Raw genomic sequence first — 22,036 nt, 5'->3', positions numbered from 1 at the left:
GCGCACAGCAGCAATCTGTGCTGCTGGAGCCTGAGCATCCTGCCCGCTGGATCACAATTGCGGTTGCAGATGTGTGAACAAGTCAGAAGACAAGTTTTCAATGATAATAGGATTAGTATTGTGAGATTTAATTCCTTTATCTCTCCAACCAATAAAACATCCATAGTTTTGGTGCTGGCTGGCATCTTCCATTCAAATCAGATTTCTATGGAGACTCTGGAAAACTGTTGCATGAGTGTAAATGAGATTAAGCTGATGCTGCAGTTCTTTATTATCTGACCTATTAAGATTCAACACCTGAACCGGTCCCTTTGTAAGTAAGTGTGAATAGAAAAAGTACCGTAAGAAAGTCAGACATTCGAAGAGAAATGCCTGAATAAATTTGGTGGCAGCTTATGACAGTTTATGAGCAAAATGATAAAGAATTTGCAACAGAAAAGCCATTGTTCACCTCAGTTAAATTGGCTTTATCTATGTTTGTTTGCTGTTATAACACACGGAAAATAGATTTGGTTTGCTTTGGTTTTTTTCCCCAGAGATAGAAATAGATTTTTCCATATTGAAGATTTTGTTGTTTCTGTTATTCTCTGCATTCTCTGCAGAAAGTTCTGAGCTCGAAGACTGAACGTGTAATGCACTGAACAGGAGTATTGTTTGCTGCTTTCAACCTCTGCTAGCAAGACATGAAGTCAATTTTCTACCAGAATGGAATTGGTTTTCAGTCCTTGTCATGCATTTGTCTTTCAGCCTGACATCCCTGCTGTGAATGGCTTTGTCTGTGGACTCTGCTTTGTACCGTTGGCAGCGACGAGGAGCTGAAAGTCCCTCCCAGACTCTATCAGAATCGACACCACTGCTGTTTTCTGTCGGAGACAAACCAAAACTCGACTTAAACAAACAGAGGACTGTGTTTCCCAACAATGGGAGGCAGTCAAAAGACTGGAAACAAGCTTCTACGTTTTATTCTGGAAACAGGATAAAGACCACAAAATACACGTGGTTCACGTTTTTGCCACAAAACCTTTTTGAGCAGTTTCACAGGTAAAAATGTTCATTCAATGATACATGAGATTTAAGAGCTCTCTCTGCAACAGTGTTATCTGAGGGTGATGGAGAAGGGCTGCTTTTGTAGTTGCCACATTACTAAAATTTGCTGATGATTATTTGTAACCAAATGTCACTCAATTCACACTGAAATGGAGGTTTAAAGCAAGTAGACACTAGGTGTGCTTAACCAATGCTGTGGCCAGCTTTCTTATTTGAATACTGGAAGAATTTTCTACGTTAAAATATCACCTTTCTTTTTAAAATCCTCTCTTTCTGTGTTGAATAAAACCCTAATTTTTAAGGACATGAAAAGACATTCATTGGATGTGTTGAGACACCTGTGAAATTCTGTAGATTTCAGAGGCTCATAAATTATTTTTGGTATGTTTTTAATGGCATGTAAGTGACTTTGTCTACTGACTTACAAACATTATACGTGTATATGCAAGTGCTAGGTCAGGTTTCTTTCCAAATGCTAGTTTGAAATTAGGTATACCCCCCCCGGCGTAATTAATCATGTCAATAAGATGCTGAGGGAAATACCATTATGATAAAGGCAAATGAAAAGTTATATATCCATCTCTAGCTTTGAAATTTTAATTCCATATATTAGATTTACACATTTGTAATTTGACCTTCCACCTGTGGAATCTTTCATGAATCCATGATGGGGACATTTCCATAATTCTGAACATGTGGGGTTTTATACCCTTTCTGTTACACTGGTTTAGTTTTTTAAGTTTTTGGGGGGCTTTTGTTTGATTTTATGCTCATTTTCAAGACTGAGGCAGTGGGGGATCATTAAAGTTTTCACTCCTAGAAATAAAAAGTCTTTGTAATATGTGGAAGATGGAAGTAGCTGTAGTATTATTAAAACGTATCTCAGGCTCTTCTAAAGAAGAGAATAGCATCTCAGTTAAGCAACTGATTTGTTCTGGGAAAAGAAGAGGACTGTAGAGGAGTGAAATGATTAATGTTCCTTTGACAGAAAATGGGAGATGTTCATTAAGTAACAGACACATTCTAATTTCTGAGTACTTTTATTTTATACCTTTTCAGGCTGGGTAATCTTTATTTCTTCTTTCTGGTGGTTGTGAACTGGTTCCCACAAGTGGAAGTCTTCCACAGGGAGATTACTATGCTGCCTCTGATTGTGGTGCTGCTTGCCAGTATGATTAAGGATGCTATTGAAGACTATAGAAAATACCGATTTGATAAGACGATAAACTTTTCTAAAACCAGGGTATATGACAAGTAAGTAAACTATACTAATTATTTTTCCTTACATTTGATGTAGTGGAAACTGCTCATCTGATTTTGCAGTAATTCCCTCACTGACCCTTTGGAGTACAGCAAGTTTGGAAAAGCTGTTATAAAAGAGTTTTTTCTGCCTTTAAAAATGCCTCATTTATCTCACTTAAGTCATCCTGATATCGTTGAAGTTTTGTTTCACGTCTCAGCAGCATGTGCTGATGTACAAGTTTTCATTCCAAGTTTTCAGACCAGCTTGCCAACACACACAACATCCTCTCCAGGTAGCAGAAGGATCTGGAGGAAAAATGAAACTTGTCCAAGTCTGGAAAGGATTACTGGGGCTGCTTAACAAATTGGAGCAATATCTTTTGGACGTTTCACACTAAAACCACAAATACAAAAATTAATAATCAACTACATTCAAGGTGAAGCATAACCAGGAACTGCAAAAAAATTTATAGGACTTCCAGTAAACACAAATGATCCATACAGCACAGTTTCGCTCTGGAGATAGCACAACACAATGTGCAATGTTTGCTCAGTACTGACTCAGAAGGAAGAAATATTTTCATGTGCAATTTTTATTGCAACATTTCGATTTCATCAGAGTTTCTTGGCTTGAGGCTGCTTAGCTTGTCACTGCACAATGCAATAGATAGGAGTTTTCATTTAAAAGAAGTTTAAATGTCTGGGCCTCTTCCTTTTTCCATCTCTTCTTAAGCTTTTTGTTTGTTTATTATTCCATGTTATGGCCATGAAAACAAATAGTAGCTAGAGGAAGTAAAGGAGAGAAATCCTGTCTGTGTTGAGGCTTATAGCAATCTTGTGTTGACTTCTCGGATGCAGAGCTCTGCCCATTACCTTTGAACTTCCTGGCGACTCCCAGGCTTATAAAATGATTCAGAAACTCATAGAGTGAACCGTGAAAATTGTGTGTACGTTCTTAGCTTTGTCGCTGCTCTGGGTTAAAACAGAGACAGTTGATGCGAGCAGATTGGCTGTGCCAGGGAAGTGCTCTGAATGGAGCCTCCAGGCGTCTGCTAACAGGAATAACAAAATTTTCGGGATGCTTTTGTCATATGTGAGGTGCAGCCTCCTCGGCAGATTCTAGGATCTGGTGCAGCTGAGTCAGGATGATACCTGTCCCTAGGCAGGTGGAGGCCGGAGTCGGAGGAGAGGCAGCCCTGGGCTTTGGACATCTTCACTCTTATCTCCACCCCTTGGGATTATTTGGATTATTGAACTCTTCTAATTTTGTTGGTTTTCAACTTGAGGCTACTTTCTGAGAGGAAAACAAGATGTCAAGGAAAAGTGTTCCAGGCTGCTTCTCCAGAATGGTATGGAAAAAACATTTTTTCAAGGAAACCTGCTGCCAGTGTGGTGCTCCAGACACTGAAATCCAAAGCGAAGAGCTGGAGAAGAGAGGAAGAGTAAAGAAAAGAAAGAAGAAAAATGAAAATAAACGAGTGATCATCTCCAATTTGCCCTTTGAAAGTAAGAAGTGGAAGGAAAATCCAAACAGATACTATGACTCCAATAAAATTAAGACCACAAAATATACTATCTTGACTTTCCTCCCTAAAAATATCTATGAGCAGTTTCACCGCTTTGCCAATATTTATTTTGTGGTGATTGCACTGCTGAATTTTGTGCCAGTGGTGAATGCTTTCCAACCAGAAGTTTCTGTGATCCCAATTTGTGTTATAATGGCCATTACAGCCATTAAAGATGCTTGGGAGGATTTTCGGCGTTATAAATTAGACAAAGAAATCAATCATATGGGATGCTACATTTACAGCAGGTGAGTTTCATACAGCTTTTATTACCAAAAAAGTTGGCTTGTGACCTTTTATCAATGGTGAGGTTTTTGTGTAAAAAATTAATAAATATCTGCTGGAAAACAGGGAAAAATTGCAGTGACTATATAACAACTGGTATTTGTTCCGATACAGGGAAAGAAATGTCTTGTTTTGTTTAAACCTCATTTTCAGCCTGGGAAGGTAAGTTTGAGTTTTGTGGTATTGAGGTGGCTATCGGCCTCTTAAATGCGGAATGCAGTGAAAACAGGTGCTTAAATAGCTACTGAGCACCTGGATTTCTAAGGAATTTTCAAGAGGGCTTAATTCTATCAATATAAGGTAGCAACGAACAAAATCTGTCATGGGACCTATTTGCATTCTTAGGTGCCAAGAAACCTCTTAAAAATGTAGTCCTTTGAACTACATTAAATTTTATACTCCGTGCTGTATACTAGCTTTCAGTTGTACTTCTTTTACTAGCTTGTGTGTAAAATAAAACTGTAAAACTGCAGTTTGAAAATAGGAAGTAGAAGTAATATGTGCCTCTGTTCAGTCATCTCTAAATGAATGAATTACATGTATCTGTGCTCACTTCTTGAAAAATTTTGATGACCTCTTGCTCTTAGGACATTGAGAAGTTTGAAAATTATGTTTTATTGTATCAAAACTGTTCTCTCAGCAAAGTAGAAAATTACTTCTCCCCGTTAAAATATCACATCTGGGAGTCAGAAGAGCAAAACTTTCCATCTCCGTGAATGTTGCTTGTCATCCCTCAAATTAATCAACAGTGCTTTACATAATGTGCGCTTTCACAAGCAAGATCTTGCAGAAATCTGGCTTTTGTCACACAGTGCTGTCATTTCTGTTTGTTTCTCTTGCACATGTTTGTCAGATTTTTATTTTTATATCCTGCTGGTTAAACAGGAAAACAATGGATTTGCTTGTTTGGGGGCTATATTATCCATACAGATGGATAATGACTTGTCAGAAACAAAAGCTCACTGCTCTCCTTGCCAACTTGTCCAAAAAAGCAGTTTACAAGTTTCCAAATATTGTTCATTTAAGATTTCTTCTCTTTTCCACCATGAAGGCTGTCAATAATTGTAGCTCTTTAGGCAGGGTGGCAAAATTGCCTACCTTTGAGATTGCAATCTAGTTGGATTTTTTAATCTTTTCAATGTTGCGTTAATCCATGAGGCAATGGATTATTTGAGAACACTTGTTAAAACCAGCATGAAAGAGAACAGGTGGTGCAGTAGGTACTAATGAATGGAGCCGCATAGGAATCTTATTTATTTCCTCTTTACATAAAGCAAACTTGTTGATTTATGTCTGAAAGCCTTTTACCATGGGAATATAGGAAGTGGGAAATACAATAAAACTTGGTTTATATAAAAGAAAAACATCCACATGGAATTAGAACATATGTACAGATCCAGATTCAAGTTACAGCCATGAGTGCTTTCTTATGCAGAAACTTGACACAGGCCTGTCTTAAAATTGGTTATCCCATCCCATAAAAAAGACTTTGATCTGGGAATAAATCTTTTCTAGAATCTTCTCTTTCACCAAAGTTTTATGGCCCGAAAAGGGGATGTAGGGGAAGGAAGATGAGGAGAGCTTCAGACTGTAGCATTCATCCTGTCTGGAAAAACCATGGGTAATTACAATTGCCATCAGATCAGTAGCTACAGCTTATTATATCATGAATAATTTTAATCAAGCTTCTGTAGCGCTTTGGGAAGCTGATATTTCTTGTTCTTCTTGCTAGCTGCAAAGTCATGGAAGAGCATGATGTCTTCTAATTTTCTTCCTTATGAATCACCTGCTGTAGGTAATTTTTTAACATAGGTGAAAGTCTTCTTCAAGACACTGCAGATCTTGTTAATCTTGTGGCAGCAAAGAATTCTTTTTAATAGAGCAAATGATATTCCACCCTAAGAATTACTTAGATTTTAAGAGTTAATCTTGGAGAGTGTCTTGTCTTTAGTTCAGATTTCAATAACAAGAACTCTGGTTCCTGTTCCAAAAGAAATACAAAGGCAAAACAGTCTTTTCCGAATGCTGGATGTTCTTCAAAACTTTCTTGAAGACTGAGGGAAATGCAGTAACTCGCCTTCTTTCAGCAAGGAGGAAGGGAAATTGAATTTAAATAGGCTGCCCTGTAAACACATTTCTTCTAATTTTCTTTTCACAAAGATCAGCTGGAATGAGTAATCTAGTCTGCTAGTCAAATGAACAAAAAGATGCTTCAACTAGTATATTTAAAGACTGTTTAATTGAGAAAATGGGAGACAACTAATAGGCATTAAAGTGTCTCGGGGAGATGCAATAACTTAGGTCTGGTGTTTGATTGCGGAGATTTTAATTTCTGAACCAAAACTTTCGGAATCATACTAATTGTATACAAACTGTTGTGCTGTCAGAACAAATCACACAACACCAAAAGAAGAGAACAAAAAATTTAATTGTAGATGGTACAGACCTGTTTAGCTGCCTCCTTTCTTCTAGTTTTCTTTAAAATATACTCTGCCTGCTTTTAATTTTTCCAAGAAATGGGGCTTACATTACTACAAAATGTGGTTGTCAAAGCATTTTTATGATATTATGCTTTATTATCCCTCTCTAATTGCATTCAAATTCCTCAAGTCTCCTGGTTTCATGCAACTCTAATTAGTTATTCTTCTATGACATTTAATTATAATGTTCAAATGTGAGTGATTTTTATTATGTTCATTTTGCTACACCCAGATACCTTTTAGTCAAGATCTACATGTAGATCACTCTTTCAATCTTTCTTTCCATCTTTCTTGTCAGTCTGTCCCTCCAAACCAACCTGCTTTGGTTACTTTTCTCTGAACTCTCTCCAATTTGTCATTACCTTACTAAAAACAGGGGCCGGCACTGAATGTCATATAGAAATCTGTAAGTGAATGTCAACCCAGCAGTTGCTAAAAGCTATTATTTAATTTTCTTGAAGTTCTGTAATGTTCAAGGAACTACTTGGTATGTAATTCATGTGTGGCCTGGATCTGATATACCCCTAGGATTAAGCTATAATGGTCTGTAAATGGTCCATAGCATCCAGACAGATTTTTACATCAATTTCACAGTTTTGGAAGTTTTAATTTAAATTTTTCTCAATAGACACTCAGGTACAAATGCAAGACCTGTGCACAATTCAAGATGACACAGCAACACACTTCACAATGCACATACATCAGGTAGCAGCAGCCATAAAAACATTGAGCTATTCACATTGCTTAATTTTAAGCACCTAAAGCTGGATATCTGAGATAGCGACTCAGGGAAGCCTAGGTTATATGCTTGGAATCATCCTGGGGAGTTGACAGATAACTCGGTAAGTCAACAGGCATCCTAGATGAGATAGCCTGATTACTTTTTCAAGAGAAAGTTCCCCGTGATGCTTTCAGGCCCTGTGGTTTTCAAATAGTTCCTACAAGCATCAATCTCCTCTTCCTCTGTAGGACCACCGATGTCTGTGATACAAAAAAAGTCATGCTGGCCTTCGCTGTGACTCTTTATCTGCTAAGTGTAAGGTTTTAAAAGTTTTTAAGACTTCTGCATCAGCGCTGAATCTGGGTTAGTCCTAGAGCAGTGAAACAAAGAAATAGGAAAAATCAAAGAAATCATCTCTGTGTTGCACGAAGTCAGAGCTGCTGGAAATGCTTTAAGCTAGACTCACTGGTTTGAAAGAGAAGTATTTCAGTCGATTGAATTTCTGTAATTCAGTGTTGTAAATCATGAGGCAAATATTGGATTCCTTGTTCAGGAAAAATGACAGCAACGGAGATCTCCTTGTCCACAGGTTACAGAATATATAGTACACTTGAATATTTTATATTTTCTTGAAATGGTAGCTGAGTAGTGAAGATGAAGGCTGCCTTTCTGTTTCAACTTCCTTTGTATGCTGTGATCAGCTGGACCTTCTGAAGGGAGGAGAGAATGCACCTCCCCTGATGCTCCCCGTGCCTGGGAGAGCAGCTGGGGTTGGCCAGGGATGCAATGACCAACAGAGGTCTGTGGCATCGGGAAGATAGCAGAGAAAGGTAGGGAGCATGCCTGAAAACAGGAATTGACCTACTGTCAAATCTCAGAGGTGAAAGAAAAAAGACAACTTTTCTCTGGACCCAGTGAACGTCATACGCAGCTCGTTCAACCCAGGCTGAACCTGGAAGTTTGCGGAGTAGAAAGCAGAACGGGAGGAAAATACCATCCTGCCGGGGCAGCAATAAGCAAAAAGAGATTTGTTGCCAATGCTTTCATTTAAAGTCTTGTTCAGCAGCACTGAGTTTTTACTTGTTAAAGAGCCTTTTCTTTCTGCTTTATTAGTTTTGTTTTCTGACAAAGCATAACTTTAAAGACTAGGAGGCTGCTGGAGGCTTTAGTGGGTTCATTTTATATGCCAAAAAAAAGAGACTCTAAAGCCTCTGGTCCATTTGGAGTCCCACCACATCCCCTCAGGCAACATTGCAATCTATTTTCTTGGGCAGAGCAATATCAAGGCTTCTACACCTCAGTGGTGCCTTCTCTGAAGGGTGCATGAATTTCATCTGCTGAAGATCTCCAGCCCTTGCACGGCTGAAGGTGCATTCCTATGACAGCCACAAGGCACGAATCTTCATCAATTGAAACATGAATTATTTCTTATAAAAGTAGCAATACGAATAAGTTACAATGACTGCAGGATTATGATGTGTTATATTATTGCAACTCACTTCCCATCAGGAAAGGTCCGATGCCTCTCCCTTGCTTAATGTCAGACATGACTATCCCATTCCCCGTGTGGGACTATCCCTGGCAGTGGGCATCCTCTGCCCTGCTTACTCGGTCGCCCATAAAACTCTTGTATGTAGTTCAGTTTTGTACCTAGTTTAACAACGGATACCTGAATTAACAGTGAGTTTTACTGAAGGTACAAACGGTGCCTTCTGTGTGTGCAAGCTGAGGCATTCTTCAAACTTCCAGCGAGCTCAGAAAATGGCCTAAACCAACAGTACGTTCAGGTTGGCTGTGTCACCATGCAACTGCTTGAAACCAGGGGTCCCAAAATTGTGAAGAAACGATTAAAACATGAACTCATCTTATGGTGAGCATGCTGATTGTGTGGTGAAGAAATACGTGACATGCTAAACTGACTAAATGCAAAAGAAAAATGTCAAGTTTGCAACACTCAGCAGCACTTGAAAGTCAAAGAGCAGCGAGCTGGCAGACCTCGTCAGTCAGTGTGTGTTGCTACAGTGAGGATCCTTGCTCTCTGTGGAAGAAAATCCATAAATACGTTACTAATGCTACCACCAGTGTGTGTATTGCTTTATCGGAGCTTTCATCAAGATCTATTACCTGCCAAGGCTTTTAAAGCTGCGTCACAGAAAAGGTGCAATGGTTTAGCAGACGGCAGCAGAAGCTAACGATTAAAGACAAAGGGCAAATAAATGAGAAGCTATGGTTTTGGCTCAGAGACCTGCAGAATCATGACCTCATGGCATTAGGTTCCATCCTAACTGTCTGAAATTTTAAAACACCATTAAAACCTGGAGAGAAACGGGTTTCTACCATGTGACCTCAAGAGCTACGTGGTCATGAAAGGAGATGGCTGTAGCAAAAAAGCTGTTCTAGGCTGTGGCTTCCAGAAACTTGTTAAGTTAATGGGAGTTCTTAGAAACTAATGCTAATGATTAGCAGTCCTTTAGTAACGGATCTTGGGGTTCCCTGTTCGCTCCAATGTTGCCAGGCAGAATTGTAACAATAGCATTTTGTTCAAGGCAGTATTAAAAGTTAGATTTTTCTAAATACAATAATCCATAACTTAGAAAATGAACCCAGTAAAGTCTAAGCAAATGTGTTCTCAAAATACTTTTTACTTATATTTTATTTTACTTCTTCATTTGGTACAGGTCATTATAAAGTCAACACAGAGATTTAAGAAGGCAAGTTAAAATCCAAAACCTTGTGTATGGACATATAATACACTTATAAAGTTCTGATACTTACTTAAAGTCCACATAAACTTGAAATGATTGCAGAAGTTTAATATAGGTGTCTTTTATCATCGAGAGAATAACTTCCTTGTTAGCATGCTACAGACAGTTTTAGCACATAAAAAGATAGGATCTATCGCTAACATTAAGGAATTTGGAATGCCAAAACAGTATAATTAAAGATGTCTTTTATTAGACTTTAGAAATATTTCACTCCCGTTATCTTTAAAAGATGCTTGTCGCTCTCTTAAACCAGTATTCAAATGCTGAGAGAGAGTTTGGGACTATGGGGAAGGACTGTAGCTGCTTGCTAATGAGGGCTTGTTACACAACCGACCAACTGCTCCTAAATGACATCATTCATTGAAGCTGCTGGGCTGATGTCTACATTGCAAAAACAACCTTCCCAGCCACTGTAATAGCAGTGTGGCAGAAGCCACTGGTGAATTGGCGTGGACAATACGGTGCCTTTTTGTGCTCAGGTAGTATCTCTAGCTCAGGAATACTATCAGCCAAGTTGTGATGTACTCTGACCTATGGACGGGTTTCAGAATCAGTTCCCTTCCAGCCTAGTGCCTTCCTCAAGTCCTAAATCTGCTCCTTTGTTGTCACTTTTTCAAAGTTTTATGGCAGTAACTCCTACCTGTGAGGTCATGGCCATAAAGTGGTCTTCGAAAACCTTTTGTGACATTTTTCCATATAACAGCTGGTGTAATCTTGATAGCATAAAAACATGTGGGATTTCTATTTGCAAAAAGACTGTAAAGAGTAAGTAGCTGTGTAATTCTGCCTGTTGTCTGCGTAGAACTGAGAATCTCAGAACACGAGCATTTTTTATAAAGTAGGTGATGCTTAAGGGGGGCCATTTTCAAATATAACATTCTAGCGAATTTACATACGATAAAGTACAAACATTTGGTTTCGTCTATTCATGACACTGATTTTTTTTTTCTAAGTGTTATAACCTAGTGGCAATTTAGGGGATGAAAGCTGGAGCAAACAGTGTCTTTACTTCAAACTGCAAAGGATCCTGAGATGGAGCGTGCAGTAATTCAAGGAAATAAGACTCACTGAGTTAATTGGTTGATAAGATAATTCTGGGTGATAAAGATTCCTGAAGATCTTTCTCTAAGACAATCTAGGACTCACAGACATGAAAAACCACTTTTATCTAATCTCCTCTAGGGAGCAGAACAATAATTTTTATTTGCTTCCATTCACCATCCATTTTGACTCAGTTTTTGTTTGAAATTTATCTTTATTGAATCCAAGGATGTGAAATGAAATTGATGATACAAGGTCAATAATTTATTCATGTTCCCCCACATTCTCCAGCCACAGCAGGATATTTTTATGATCCTTTTTTTCCTAGAAATTACTTCATAAAGTCTATTTAGTTCAGGCCTTCTGGTCAGATATGATCAGTCCAACAACATCTGGCGGACTTCACTTCGACTATTCAAGGCTAACTGCCTCTTTTTGTCTGCACTATCCCCGATGGGCTTTACCATGCTACCCATTGCCCCAGGACAGCAAGGGAACACTTTTTAAGTGTGCTGTTGATCAGATTTCCAGCTTTCCTCCTGTTGAAAATCACCACATCTTGTTTATTTTATTGGATAAATGTGTTTGCCCTTTTTATAAATTTCTCATCAGCCCATCTTAGACTTATGAAGCTCCTCTGTTTATTTAGCAACCAGAGCTTGTGCTATGAACTTTAATCACTGAACAGTAAACGAGCAGTGTTCCCAGTTACAGGAATTGCTAAAGGGAAACTGCTTCATTTGAGAAATCTGGTAAGGCAACTGGGCCGGTGCTGCTGTGGGGTGCACCAGCTTCCTTGTGGAGTACTTTTCTTCCTTCCATCCATTGGTAATTCTCTACAAAGTTGTAGAAAGCCTTTGTACTGTAGGAAACTGTTAATCTTACAGCTCCAGCTGAATAGTTCTTTCAGGAATATAAAATGTGTTTCTTTGCCAAACCCAATGCTTGTTGGGAGAAAGGGACAGTTTGTTCACCTGAACACAGGTTTGGAATTCTAGCAACTCCTGAACCCTAGTCCCCGTGCTGAGACTTTTCCTCTGACCTGAAAGAGGTCATTTGGCTTTTCTGACTCACCGTCTCCTCTGTAATTAGTGAATGGGCAGAACCTGAAGCTTTATGCGTAATGTATGTTTCATAGGGAATTATTGAAAAAAATATTACAAATCTGTGATTTCTGTGGAGTGTATTTGCTAACCTGGTTTCTTTAGGCTGATGTGGAAGGCAAGGCCCTTCTATAGCATTTTATGAGGAGAAAAAAACAGAAGTGTTTTCTATAAACTTCAGAACTGTGCAAGAGTTGATGTACAGAGAGGTAGGATCGCCCTGCAGAAGTCACAGCAAACATTACATGTAATTCAAATTGCCTAGGATAGCAAGACAAGCCATCTGTTTACTCTAATGTGCTTCTGTACTCTCATTTTTATGTTTTAAACAAACAAATTAAGAAGTTACACCAGAAAGTGTTTAACATGGGGAGGATTCCTAGTTACTTCGTTGATTTGCTGTATTAACGTTAGCACCCACTTCGTAGAGCAATAAATACTCAACATGCACCTGTTTAAATACCTTTCAAATAGAAATTGATCTGCAATTATTTTTTTTAAATGCACAGCAACATCAAATTAACTTACAACAAACCTCTGTTTTCAGTGGGGTCTTCTATGTCTGTTGTTGAGCAAAAGAAAAAAGGACATGCAGATAAATAGAGTCAGACAAAAGAAGAAAGAAGAATGAAGAATTCATGAATGAAAAGTTAATGTAAGAAGGAAGAATTATTGCTACAATACCATTATTTAGTAAGCGCCTCACATCTAGCATTAAAAGGATTTAAATAGTTAGGATTTGGGGGATCTTTTTTTGAGTGGACACCCCTGGGAAATGCACAGAATTTAACTGTCTGTATAACCCTTGCAGGAAGCTGTTATTTCATGTGGCTTTACAGATAAGACTATCAGCCGATTACGAGGGCTTGCCTGGCAGCATCATGGCTGGCTCTCCTTTACAGAAGACCAGGAAAGTAGGTGAGGAGGAAGTAGCCTTCGGCCTGACTCCGAAGCAAGGCTTGGATGTGTGCTTTGAACTGTAGCAAAACACTTCATCTGTGGTATCGCTGCTCCCCTTCGCACGGTGCAAACACTTAACTGAAAGACAGTATTCTTCAGGCAATAGATGAGGATGATTAAAAACTTAAGCAAAAATGAGACTCTGAGTCATTACAAAAAGCCTTTTACTGTCTGTCTGCTAAAGTATCATGAGCATTTTCCCTCTTACAAAGCAAGACATAGGATGATCCAATTATTCACATTGAAAACGTAATTTCCTCTCAAAGAGTTAGAGGATCTGGGCCATTGTTGCCCATGCAGTTTTCCCATTAACGAATTTCAGAGCTTGCTGTGTGGTTTTCAAGTTTGATTAGATGATTAAGAGGATAAATTATTGAAAAGGTAAAGTCAAAAAAAGTTTGCTATTTCCTGAAGGCTCTTCCTTTCCTTTTTCCTTCCCTTCCCTTCCCTTCCCTTCCCTTCCCTTCCCTTCCCTTCCCTTCCCTTCCCTTTTAAATTTAGAAGCTCTTTATTTCTTATCTTAACTTTTCCATTGCACTTGGGCTATAGTTGCATTTTTTTGCTTAATATTAAGGGGTCATTTGTCTGCTGTTCTACCGCTTGAAGTTGTTTCTGTGGGCTGAGCTCAAGATCTGTAATTACCTTCTGAGAGTTTCAAATTGGAGAGAGACCTGAAAGAAGTGTAGCTGAGATAGCAGTTTGTTTCTTTCAGCATTTATATGTTGTTGTCGGAAAGTATCTGAGAAATAGTCACATAGTCAAAAACGACTGATTTCTTTTGTTGAAATGTATAAAATCTTGAATAAGATACTTTAAAACACCTCTGTTAGCCTGAACAACTTCCTATCTTTTGCTATGGAGATTATAGGGCTAATAATAGGATGAAAGAGAACTTTTGTTTCTTTTTATTCCGTGTAAATATTTAATTTGAACATGATATATTGTGAAGTGATGTCATATGGAAGTGTCTAAACCATTAATTTCTAGCTGTTGTGCCACGTCTTTCAAAAAACCCACAGCAATGTGCCACCACCCCCCGTTTTGTTTTTTTTTAAGCCCCGCTAACCCGGGGCTGCCTTCCTAATGTCTCTGTTCACCCGTGGCATCTTTTTAATGTGACAGAGAAGAACGTGCTTATGTGGAGAAATGCTGGAAGGATGTCCGAGTGGGGGATTTTGTGCAGCTGCGGTGTAACGAGACCATCCCAGCCGATATCCTACTGCTGTACTCCTCTGACCAGAACGGGGTTTGTCACCTGGAAACTGCCAACCTCGATGGCGAGACCAACCTTAAACAGCGACACGTCGTGATGGGATTCTCCAGCCAGGTGAGCCTGCGGAAGACGCAGCCACGTAGCGCGCGGTTGGTCCGGGCCCTTTTGCACGCCAGCTCCAGCCGCGAAGCGCACCAGGTCTGGTGGCAGCCAAGGGCTGGTTGCGCCCGTACAGCTGTGAAAGCGTTTTGCTGTCGGAGCTAGCACCCTCTACGGAAAGCAGCAGTTTGTCCCAAATGATTTCCGTTACTCAGGCCCAGGGATGGATGTATAAAAAGGAAGATTATCTCAGACAGTAGTAGACAAACGGCGGCAACAGATGCGTAAGCAACCGCGCACAGTGCCGCCAGCCAGGACAGCAGCAAGCCGTTCCTATGTGTAAGCCACCCGTACAGCACCGGTGGCCACGGCACTCGGCGCATCCCACAGCAAAGCCACGGCTACTGAGTGACTTATTTCTGCGCGGAAATCGGAAGACAGCACACGGCCCCCCTTCCAAAGTGGCCACAGGCTTCCTTGGGGGTTTTGCTCCTCTGCGGCAGCTGACACACCACTGCTCGTTTCTAGGCAGGTCCAAAGTGCGGCCGTGCAACTAGGAACTGCTCTAAGGCACGCTAAATTGTCATGAAATAATGGAACCTTTTATAGGAGTATAATAAGCAACTGAACAGGAAGTCAAGGTAAATTAAAATGTGAAAAGTTAAATAAAACTGGTATGTTTGACATCAGTTTGATTGTTAGCAGAGATGCAGTTTGAATTCTTAAAATCACCTTTTTTTCCCCTCGGCTGTATAATTTCCTTTTTACAAACACTTTACTGGTATATTCTCTTGTTTGATAAACAAATTCTCTTGTTCTCTCTGTTTGACAGAGAGATGTACGGATGTAAACAAGAAAATATGACTTAGGGAGAGTTGTACTTTGTTACATTTTAAAATATCTTTTCAAACAGAGCAGGTCAGTTTTTCAAATAACACAGAACGAGTTTAAGGAGCTATGTTTTTAAAAGTTTATATTTTTATAAGTTTAAGTTCAAGCACAATTAGGGGCTTTCTCAGGTTGTGAATGCCATAGTATAAAGCATACCTTTTCCAGAGCTTTCCAATGATGATTAGGGAGAGGGTTTTTTCCCGAGAAACACTGAAGATTTTTAATACGTAGAGATTTAGAAAAAAAATAAATAACCTGGCTACTTAAATAGCAAAAATAAAAGTGCTGCATTTGTGTTATGTAGCCATAGTTTACAGATTAGGTTTTGTATTTTTGCTTTTAGAGGAAAACAGAGTGTTCTACTATCATACAAACTTTTGCCTCAATCATTCATAATACGAGGAAGTCTTTCTTTAAATCAGAAAATCCCGGCACGCCAAATTATGCTTCAGACTGCCTATTCACAGCTCTTTTCTTCAGACTTTGAGTTGTTATTTAGGTAACCTGTATGCCCAGAACTGTTTATACTTACGCAGTCTTGTTACACTGGCAGAGTGGAACGCAGTTCTGACCGTGGCGATAGCCAACGTTCAGGAAGGTCAGAGCTTAAATAGTCAATCATTACCCTGTCATTTTAATGTAGTAATGTAAACAGTACATTGGCTAAAAACCCCCAGCGCGCTAAATATCATATGTACAGGTTTTAGTATGCCAACTTCTTCCTTGTGCTTTGAGCTTTTTGTCCTGTGATTTATGTGCTGCATAAAACTTACTCAGATTTAATTGTGTCTATAAAGTGTGACTCTTTAAGGAGGGAGGAAATACATATGAACTGGGGTTAGCTCTGTGTTTCAGGATATGCTAGGAATATCGAATTCACCTACCTGTAAAAAAGAGGAACGATTTTTTTTCCCTTTTATGCCATTTTCTAACTTGAATTTTCAAATGCAAAATTCTTGTCATCAAAAGAAAAAATTTTGAAAGAATCACCCTTCTCTACCCCTTTCTAGCTAGAAGCCTGTTAGGTTTCTTTGTTAGTATAAGCCCTCCAGGTGCCTTTTGCATCTTCATATTCTACTGTTGAGTTTATTCTTCCTGTTGAGTTTACCAAGTTGAACAAGATTCAACAGAGATGAACGATATCTCTTGAAAGAGATTCTAAAAATATTCAGCCACATGGGTCAGAAGGTATACAAAATGCCCTTATATTCATCAAGCTTTTGTATTTCCTCAAACTTTATTTTTTTAGATCAGATTCTCTACTTGCTTGTACTTAGATATTATAAATTTTTTTAAAGAAAAAGAATATATGTATTGCTCAGGAAAAAAAAAAAGAACAGGAGAGAGAAAATAATGTAAGAATTAAAGCGCAGTGGAGAAAAAGTTGAGACTTGAGGACTGGCAGTGTAAGGAATTCCTCTTGCAGTCTGGCAAAGTTTTTGTGAACTGCAGTGAAGGATTCCCAGGATTTGCAGTTTCTGAAGGAGTCTAATCTCTGGAAGTCTGTCTTGCTGTGGAAAAAGGTAGGGAGGCCCAGCAGCAGACTTGATTTCCAGCTTTCCTAATCAGAGGAGTTTGCATTAAAGTGAGTTTCAGTTCTTTTGAAGGTTTTATGGCACAGCAATAATGATTCTCTTTCATGTTTCTCACATCTCATATTTATTGCATTTTCTTAATTTAAAATCAAAGTCTTGTGTATTTTTTTGGTCAAGAAAAAAAACACCACTTATGGGAGTCAAGTACTTTTCATGCTGTCTGCTTTCTGGACTGCTTCATGCAGTCCAAAACCCAAACCTGTTTCCTCGAACACAGGGGAAATCAAGCAAAATAGTGTGTCTTAGTTCAGCTCCAAGCTCTTTTTCAGGGAGCACTTAGCCTGAAAAGCTCTGTCCTGTTCTGTCTCTCCCAGCACTTTGGATGTATTCTGCTGCCTTCCTTCTTCTGGTTTTGTTTGTTTGTTCATTTTGGGGTTGGGTTGGTTTGTGGATTGGCGTTTTTTTGCTAATTAGTCTTGCTTTTAGTTTTATTTGAATGTGATACTTTTATTCAAATGTATGGGCTCTTAGTTTGTGATTATACCATCCTGGATCATAATGTAAGTCTTCTAAAATATTTCAAAATCCTGATAAATCCTGAAATTATTTTCATTTGAGCTTGCTTTTGGTTGAAGGCTGGTTTTGTTTCATAAATGATTCGAACTATTTGTTACCTTCACTTTAAAGAAGACAGATGTTTTCACTAATTAGCATCTGTGATGTCTTGTCCAATACATAGCATTTTCTTCATTTAATTTAACCAGTTGTTAATCCAAGAGAGGAAGATCTCAGATCTTTACTCAGCCCCTCTGACGCCATCCTTCAGGCTGAACGAGCTAAACTCCCTCTGCTTCTCTTCACAGGGCAAGTGCTCCAGCCCCCAACGATCCTGGTGGCCTGTATTTAGCTGCTCTTAGTGTTTAGCATTTCAAGTACTAATTGGATTTGACACTCATTTTCAATGCGTTTCGTCTTGCAGAATACTTCGTTTGAACCCGAATTTTTCCGAAATACCATCATCTGTGAAATGCCTAACAATGATCTCAATAAATTCAAAGGGTACATGTAAGTATTTGTTATCCATAAACGCATTTTGTATCTGAACTTCAATATTTCTCTTGGAGTAACTGGATGAAAGGAATATGTTTTACAGAAACTGGTGGACATCATTATTATCTATTCCTGGATTCAGAAGTCAATATAAAATGTAGAGTAGAATCTGTGTTTTGAGGCAAGGCAGGACCAAGGCTTGACGTCGGATTTGCAATTGTTACATACAAACTGTTCTCACAAGACTTCAGCTCTTTTCAGAATTCAGACATAAGCTCATTTACATTTGACCTGAGGGTTAGGCTAGGCTAGATTTTAAATCTAAATCCTTCCTGATGTTTAACGATACTCAGTTGCATGGCTCTAGTTTCTTCATGTTTCAGGCCACAGGGAAAAGGTATCCAAGATCTAGCAAAAAAAACGGATTTTCTTCTTAAAGCTAGAAAAAGCAAGCAAGCAAGCAAAACCCTACTGAACCAATGTGTTAGACTAGTATAAAAAAGAGGGGGGTTTTTTTGGTGTAAACCTATGTATGTGAGAAAAAAGCCACATCCTCTGTTCCTGATGTTCTTTCTTCATTAAATAACTCTGTCACAGGCATAACAGGGAAATCTATACTAGCAAATTCAGCAGATTTAGCCCATTTCCTGGCTATAAGGCAAATATTTATGGCATGACTCATGACCTAAAATTCTTTGGGAACTCCCCAATACAGGGCAGCTGTTTCCCGAGACCCTCTTCAGAGCAGTTGTTTGCCCAGGCTGATTCCAACACCACACAGAGAGCTGAAATACCTGCTGCCCCAGACCATGCCCCATGCCCCACATTATGCAAATAATTTAACCGTGTGAATGCGCCAGCAACCCTACCTACGCCCCAGCTTTGTGAAGTTTACTAGTAGCTAAAGTAGGACTTAATGTCTCTGCAAGAATGCAGTGAGAGTCTTGCATCAGGAGCAGCTGCAAATGGCCAGATCCTCTGACATGAGCAAACCTGAGCGTTCTCTCCCGTTAGCACTGACCATGCTTAATCTGCTCTTGAGGATTGATGCCCTGTAAGAATGACGCCTCCAAGAGCAATGCCATTTCCTCTTTTCTGTGATATCTTGAAAGGGGAAGAAGAGGCCAGGTTTGTATTGATCGCTGGCTGGGGTTGCTGGCTTTGAGGACGGTTGGGTATAATCTAAATTGAGGCAATCCTTCCAATTAGCCTGCTGTAATATGGCACAAGAGCACTGAGATTATAGAAATGTAGGTGATATGTCACAACACCACACACTCAAATACACACCCGTAGGACCTAGGACTGGCTTCAAAATCTTCAAATCTCTGTTGAAAGTCTGTAATGGAAATCTCTTTTGGAAATCTTTTATCTCACCTGCTTGGTGGAAGTGATTGTGCCCCTGTACTCGGCACTGGTGAGGCCGCACCTCGAATCCTGTGGTCAGTTTTGGGCCCCTCACTACAAGAAGGACATTGAGGTGCTGGAGCGTGTCCAGAGAAGGGCAACGAAGCTGGTGAGGGGGCTGGAGCACAAGTCTTATGAGGAGCGGCTGAGGGAACTGGGGTTGTTTAGTCTGGAGAAGAGGAGGCTGAGAGGAGACCTTATTGCTCTCTACAACTACCTGAAAGGGGGTTGTGGCGACGAGGGTGTTGGCCTCTTCTCCCCAGTAACTAGCGATAGGACAAGAGGAAATGGCCTCAAGTTGCGCCAGGGGAGGTTTAGATTGGATATTAGGAAAAATTTCTTCATCGAGAGGGTGGTCAGGCATTGGAACAGGCTGCCCAGGGAGGTGGTGGAGTCGCCATCTCTGGAAGTGTTCAAGAAACGTGTGGATGTGGTGCTTCAGGACATGGTTTAGGGGACATGGTGGCGCTGGACTAATGGTTGGACTTGATGATCTTGAAGGTCCTTTCCAACCTAGTGATTCTGTGATTCTGTGATAATATGAAATTAGTTGCCTTTCTCTCACCACTTCAGGGGTAGATGAAATAATTTGCAATGAAAATTATTTACTAACATTTAGTGGACTTTCTGTCTTTGGTCTGCTGTTATTTTGAGCTATTTTGTAAAAACAGATTACTTGGAACAGGTTATATTTTTCTCTGAGAACACTTAATAAATTACTGAGGCTCTGTTGCCTTGCCATAAAACACTAGCAGTAATCTCTCTGCTAAAAATTATAAGAACGAACTTAGTGACGTCCATCTGACATGCCTGACCACAGCAAATTCTGCTCAGAGGGATATGAGAAGGCATCTGTTAAACAAGTTCACAAAGACTGAATCTAGATTCCCAGAAAAACAGGTTTCTGGCATTATTTTTTACAATTCTACCAGCTGTATGTTGGTGGTACCTAAACCTTTTCACTTGTCTAGTCTGACATCATGTAACCATGTGCAGCTGCACACAGACACCAGACTGTACTTAGCCCTGAGATAGCACCTAACCTTGCCCTTTGTTTAAGTGATGCTGCAGTTTACTGGTAAATGCAATGCCAAATATCAAATAGAAAGTAGCAAAATATACATATGCTGGGAAAAAATCTCTTCTTATGCTGATATTTACATAACAAAACCAGATGGAGTGACTGAAGTGAAAAATCTCAGCTTTGGTAAAGATCTCAGGACGAACCCAGCAGGGTATATAATAAAAACTGTGAGAAAAATTAGTTTTATGCTTTCATTTTCTGAGGCAGGTAACAAATCGCCTGCCTGCTGGAGCATTGATCTCATAATTTCCATTAAGTTTTCATCGGTCTCTTCTGCTAGCAGAAGGATCTGGCGTGTGACAGGTCATCTTCAGCCAGGATGAAAAGCCTTCAGTCCAGTGTGAGGGTGAGGAAGAGAGCCTCAGCCTAGAGACTGTTCAAGTGAACTGAGGCTCACAAAGATGAGAGGCCTTTTGGTGTCTGACAGAGGCACAGAGGCTCTCGCAGGGTGCAGATGTATTCGTCCGAACCTCGGCCAGCAGGCAAACCCTGCTCAGCTTTCGAGACGCATTTCATCCGAATGAAGTCACATAATGTATCCTGGCTTCAATTATGAAATACTGAATCTGACAGGTAAGGTACCGAGTGTTCATGTTGACATCATGATACATACACCATGCAAGCGGTCTTTAGAAGAGGTGCTTGGACTTCTCTGTAACTTCTTGCTGGAGTCTTTACTGAAGTTGAGCGAAATACAAGCAAAACAGGGCCTTCACAGTTCCTCGATTTCAGCTTGAAATAGACACACACAAAAAAATCTGTTTAATACTATATCAGAACAGAAAAAGGCATTGCTTTATTTTATTTTCTTTCTTCTAGGGAGCAGCCAAATCATGAACGGATTGGTTTTAACATTGAAAGCCTCTTGCTTCGTGGCTGTACAATCAGAAATACTGAGGCTGCAAGAGGAATTGTTATATATGCAGGTAAAATGTACTTTCTATCTAGCTAAACATAGACTTTCCCTGTAAATATCCTTAAGTAAATAAGTGTAGTTTAATATTGCACCACAGTTTGACATTCTGTTTTAAGAACTGGTAGTGCATAGGAAGTTTACATAACTTTTGGAAGTAACGGTATTACTCGTCCATCTCAAAAGCCCAGAGTCCTGCGCTGGGTCTCTGGCAAGTGACAGTATCCTTGTGTATGTCAGATATCTTGCTATCGTTGCAATATCTTGCGAAAATATCCAGACAAGTAAAAAATCGCTAAGGTGAGTTTAACTCTCAGCTCTGCAGCTCTGATTATAACACTAATTCCATCTGGCATAAAATCTACACGGCTGCCCTAAGGGAGGTCTCGCTGCCTCCGCAGGGCAGAAGCGGGTGCAGCTGAAGCTACCCAGCAGAAAAAAAATCATCAGAACGCCAAGCTGTGCCAGCGCCAGGCAGCGAGAGCAGCTGCTGGAGCTGCCGGGAGAGGTGGCGGCAGCACAGGTTTGCGCTGACACAGACATAGCGTGTCCACGCAGCCATGAATTTCAAGCAGTAAAGACATGAACCAAGCAAGACAGTGTCAGTGCCCAGATCAAATGCAACGGTGCCAGGG

At 39.8% G+C, this 22,036-nt stretch overlaps 1 protein-coding gene across 1 annotated transcript in view; it reads left to right on the top strand.

Moving 5' to 3' along the window:
- Positions 1–766: 766 nt before the first annotated feature.
- Positions 767–22,036, top strand: part of ATP10B (ATPase, class V, type 10B) — a 43,897-nt gene continuing 22,627 nt past the window's right edge. The window contains exons 1-5 of the mRNA XM_010282479.1: positions 767–1,041; positions 2,107–2,301; positions 14,332–14,536; positions 17,927–18,012; positions 21,308–21,414. Of these exons, the coding sequence (XP_010280781.1) occupies positions 767–1,041; positions 2,107–2,301; positions 14,332–14,536; positions 17,927–18,012; positions 21,308–21,414 (868 nt within the window). The remainder of the gene's footprint in view (positions 1,042–2,106; positions 2,302–14,331; positions 14,537–17,926; positions 18,013–21,307; positions 21,415–22,036) is intronic.

This window comes from Phaethon lepturus, unplaced genomic scaffold, assembly GCF_000687285.1.
Source record: "Phaethon lepturus isolate BGI_N335 unplaced genomic scaffold, ASM68728v1 scaffold5470, whole genome shotgun sequence".
In the NCBI taxonomy this organism is placed as follows: domain Eukaryota; kingdom Metazoa; phylum Chordata; class Aves; order Phaethontiformes; family Phaethontidae; genus Phaethon; species Phaethon lepturus.
The sequence above is the reverse complement of the archived record's forward strand: the minus strand, read 5'-3'. Positions and strand labels throughout refer to the sequence as shown.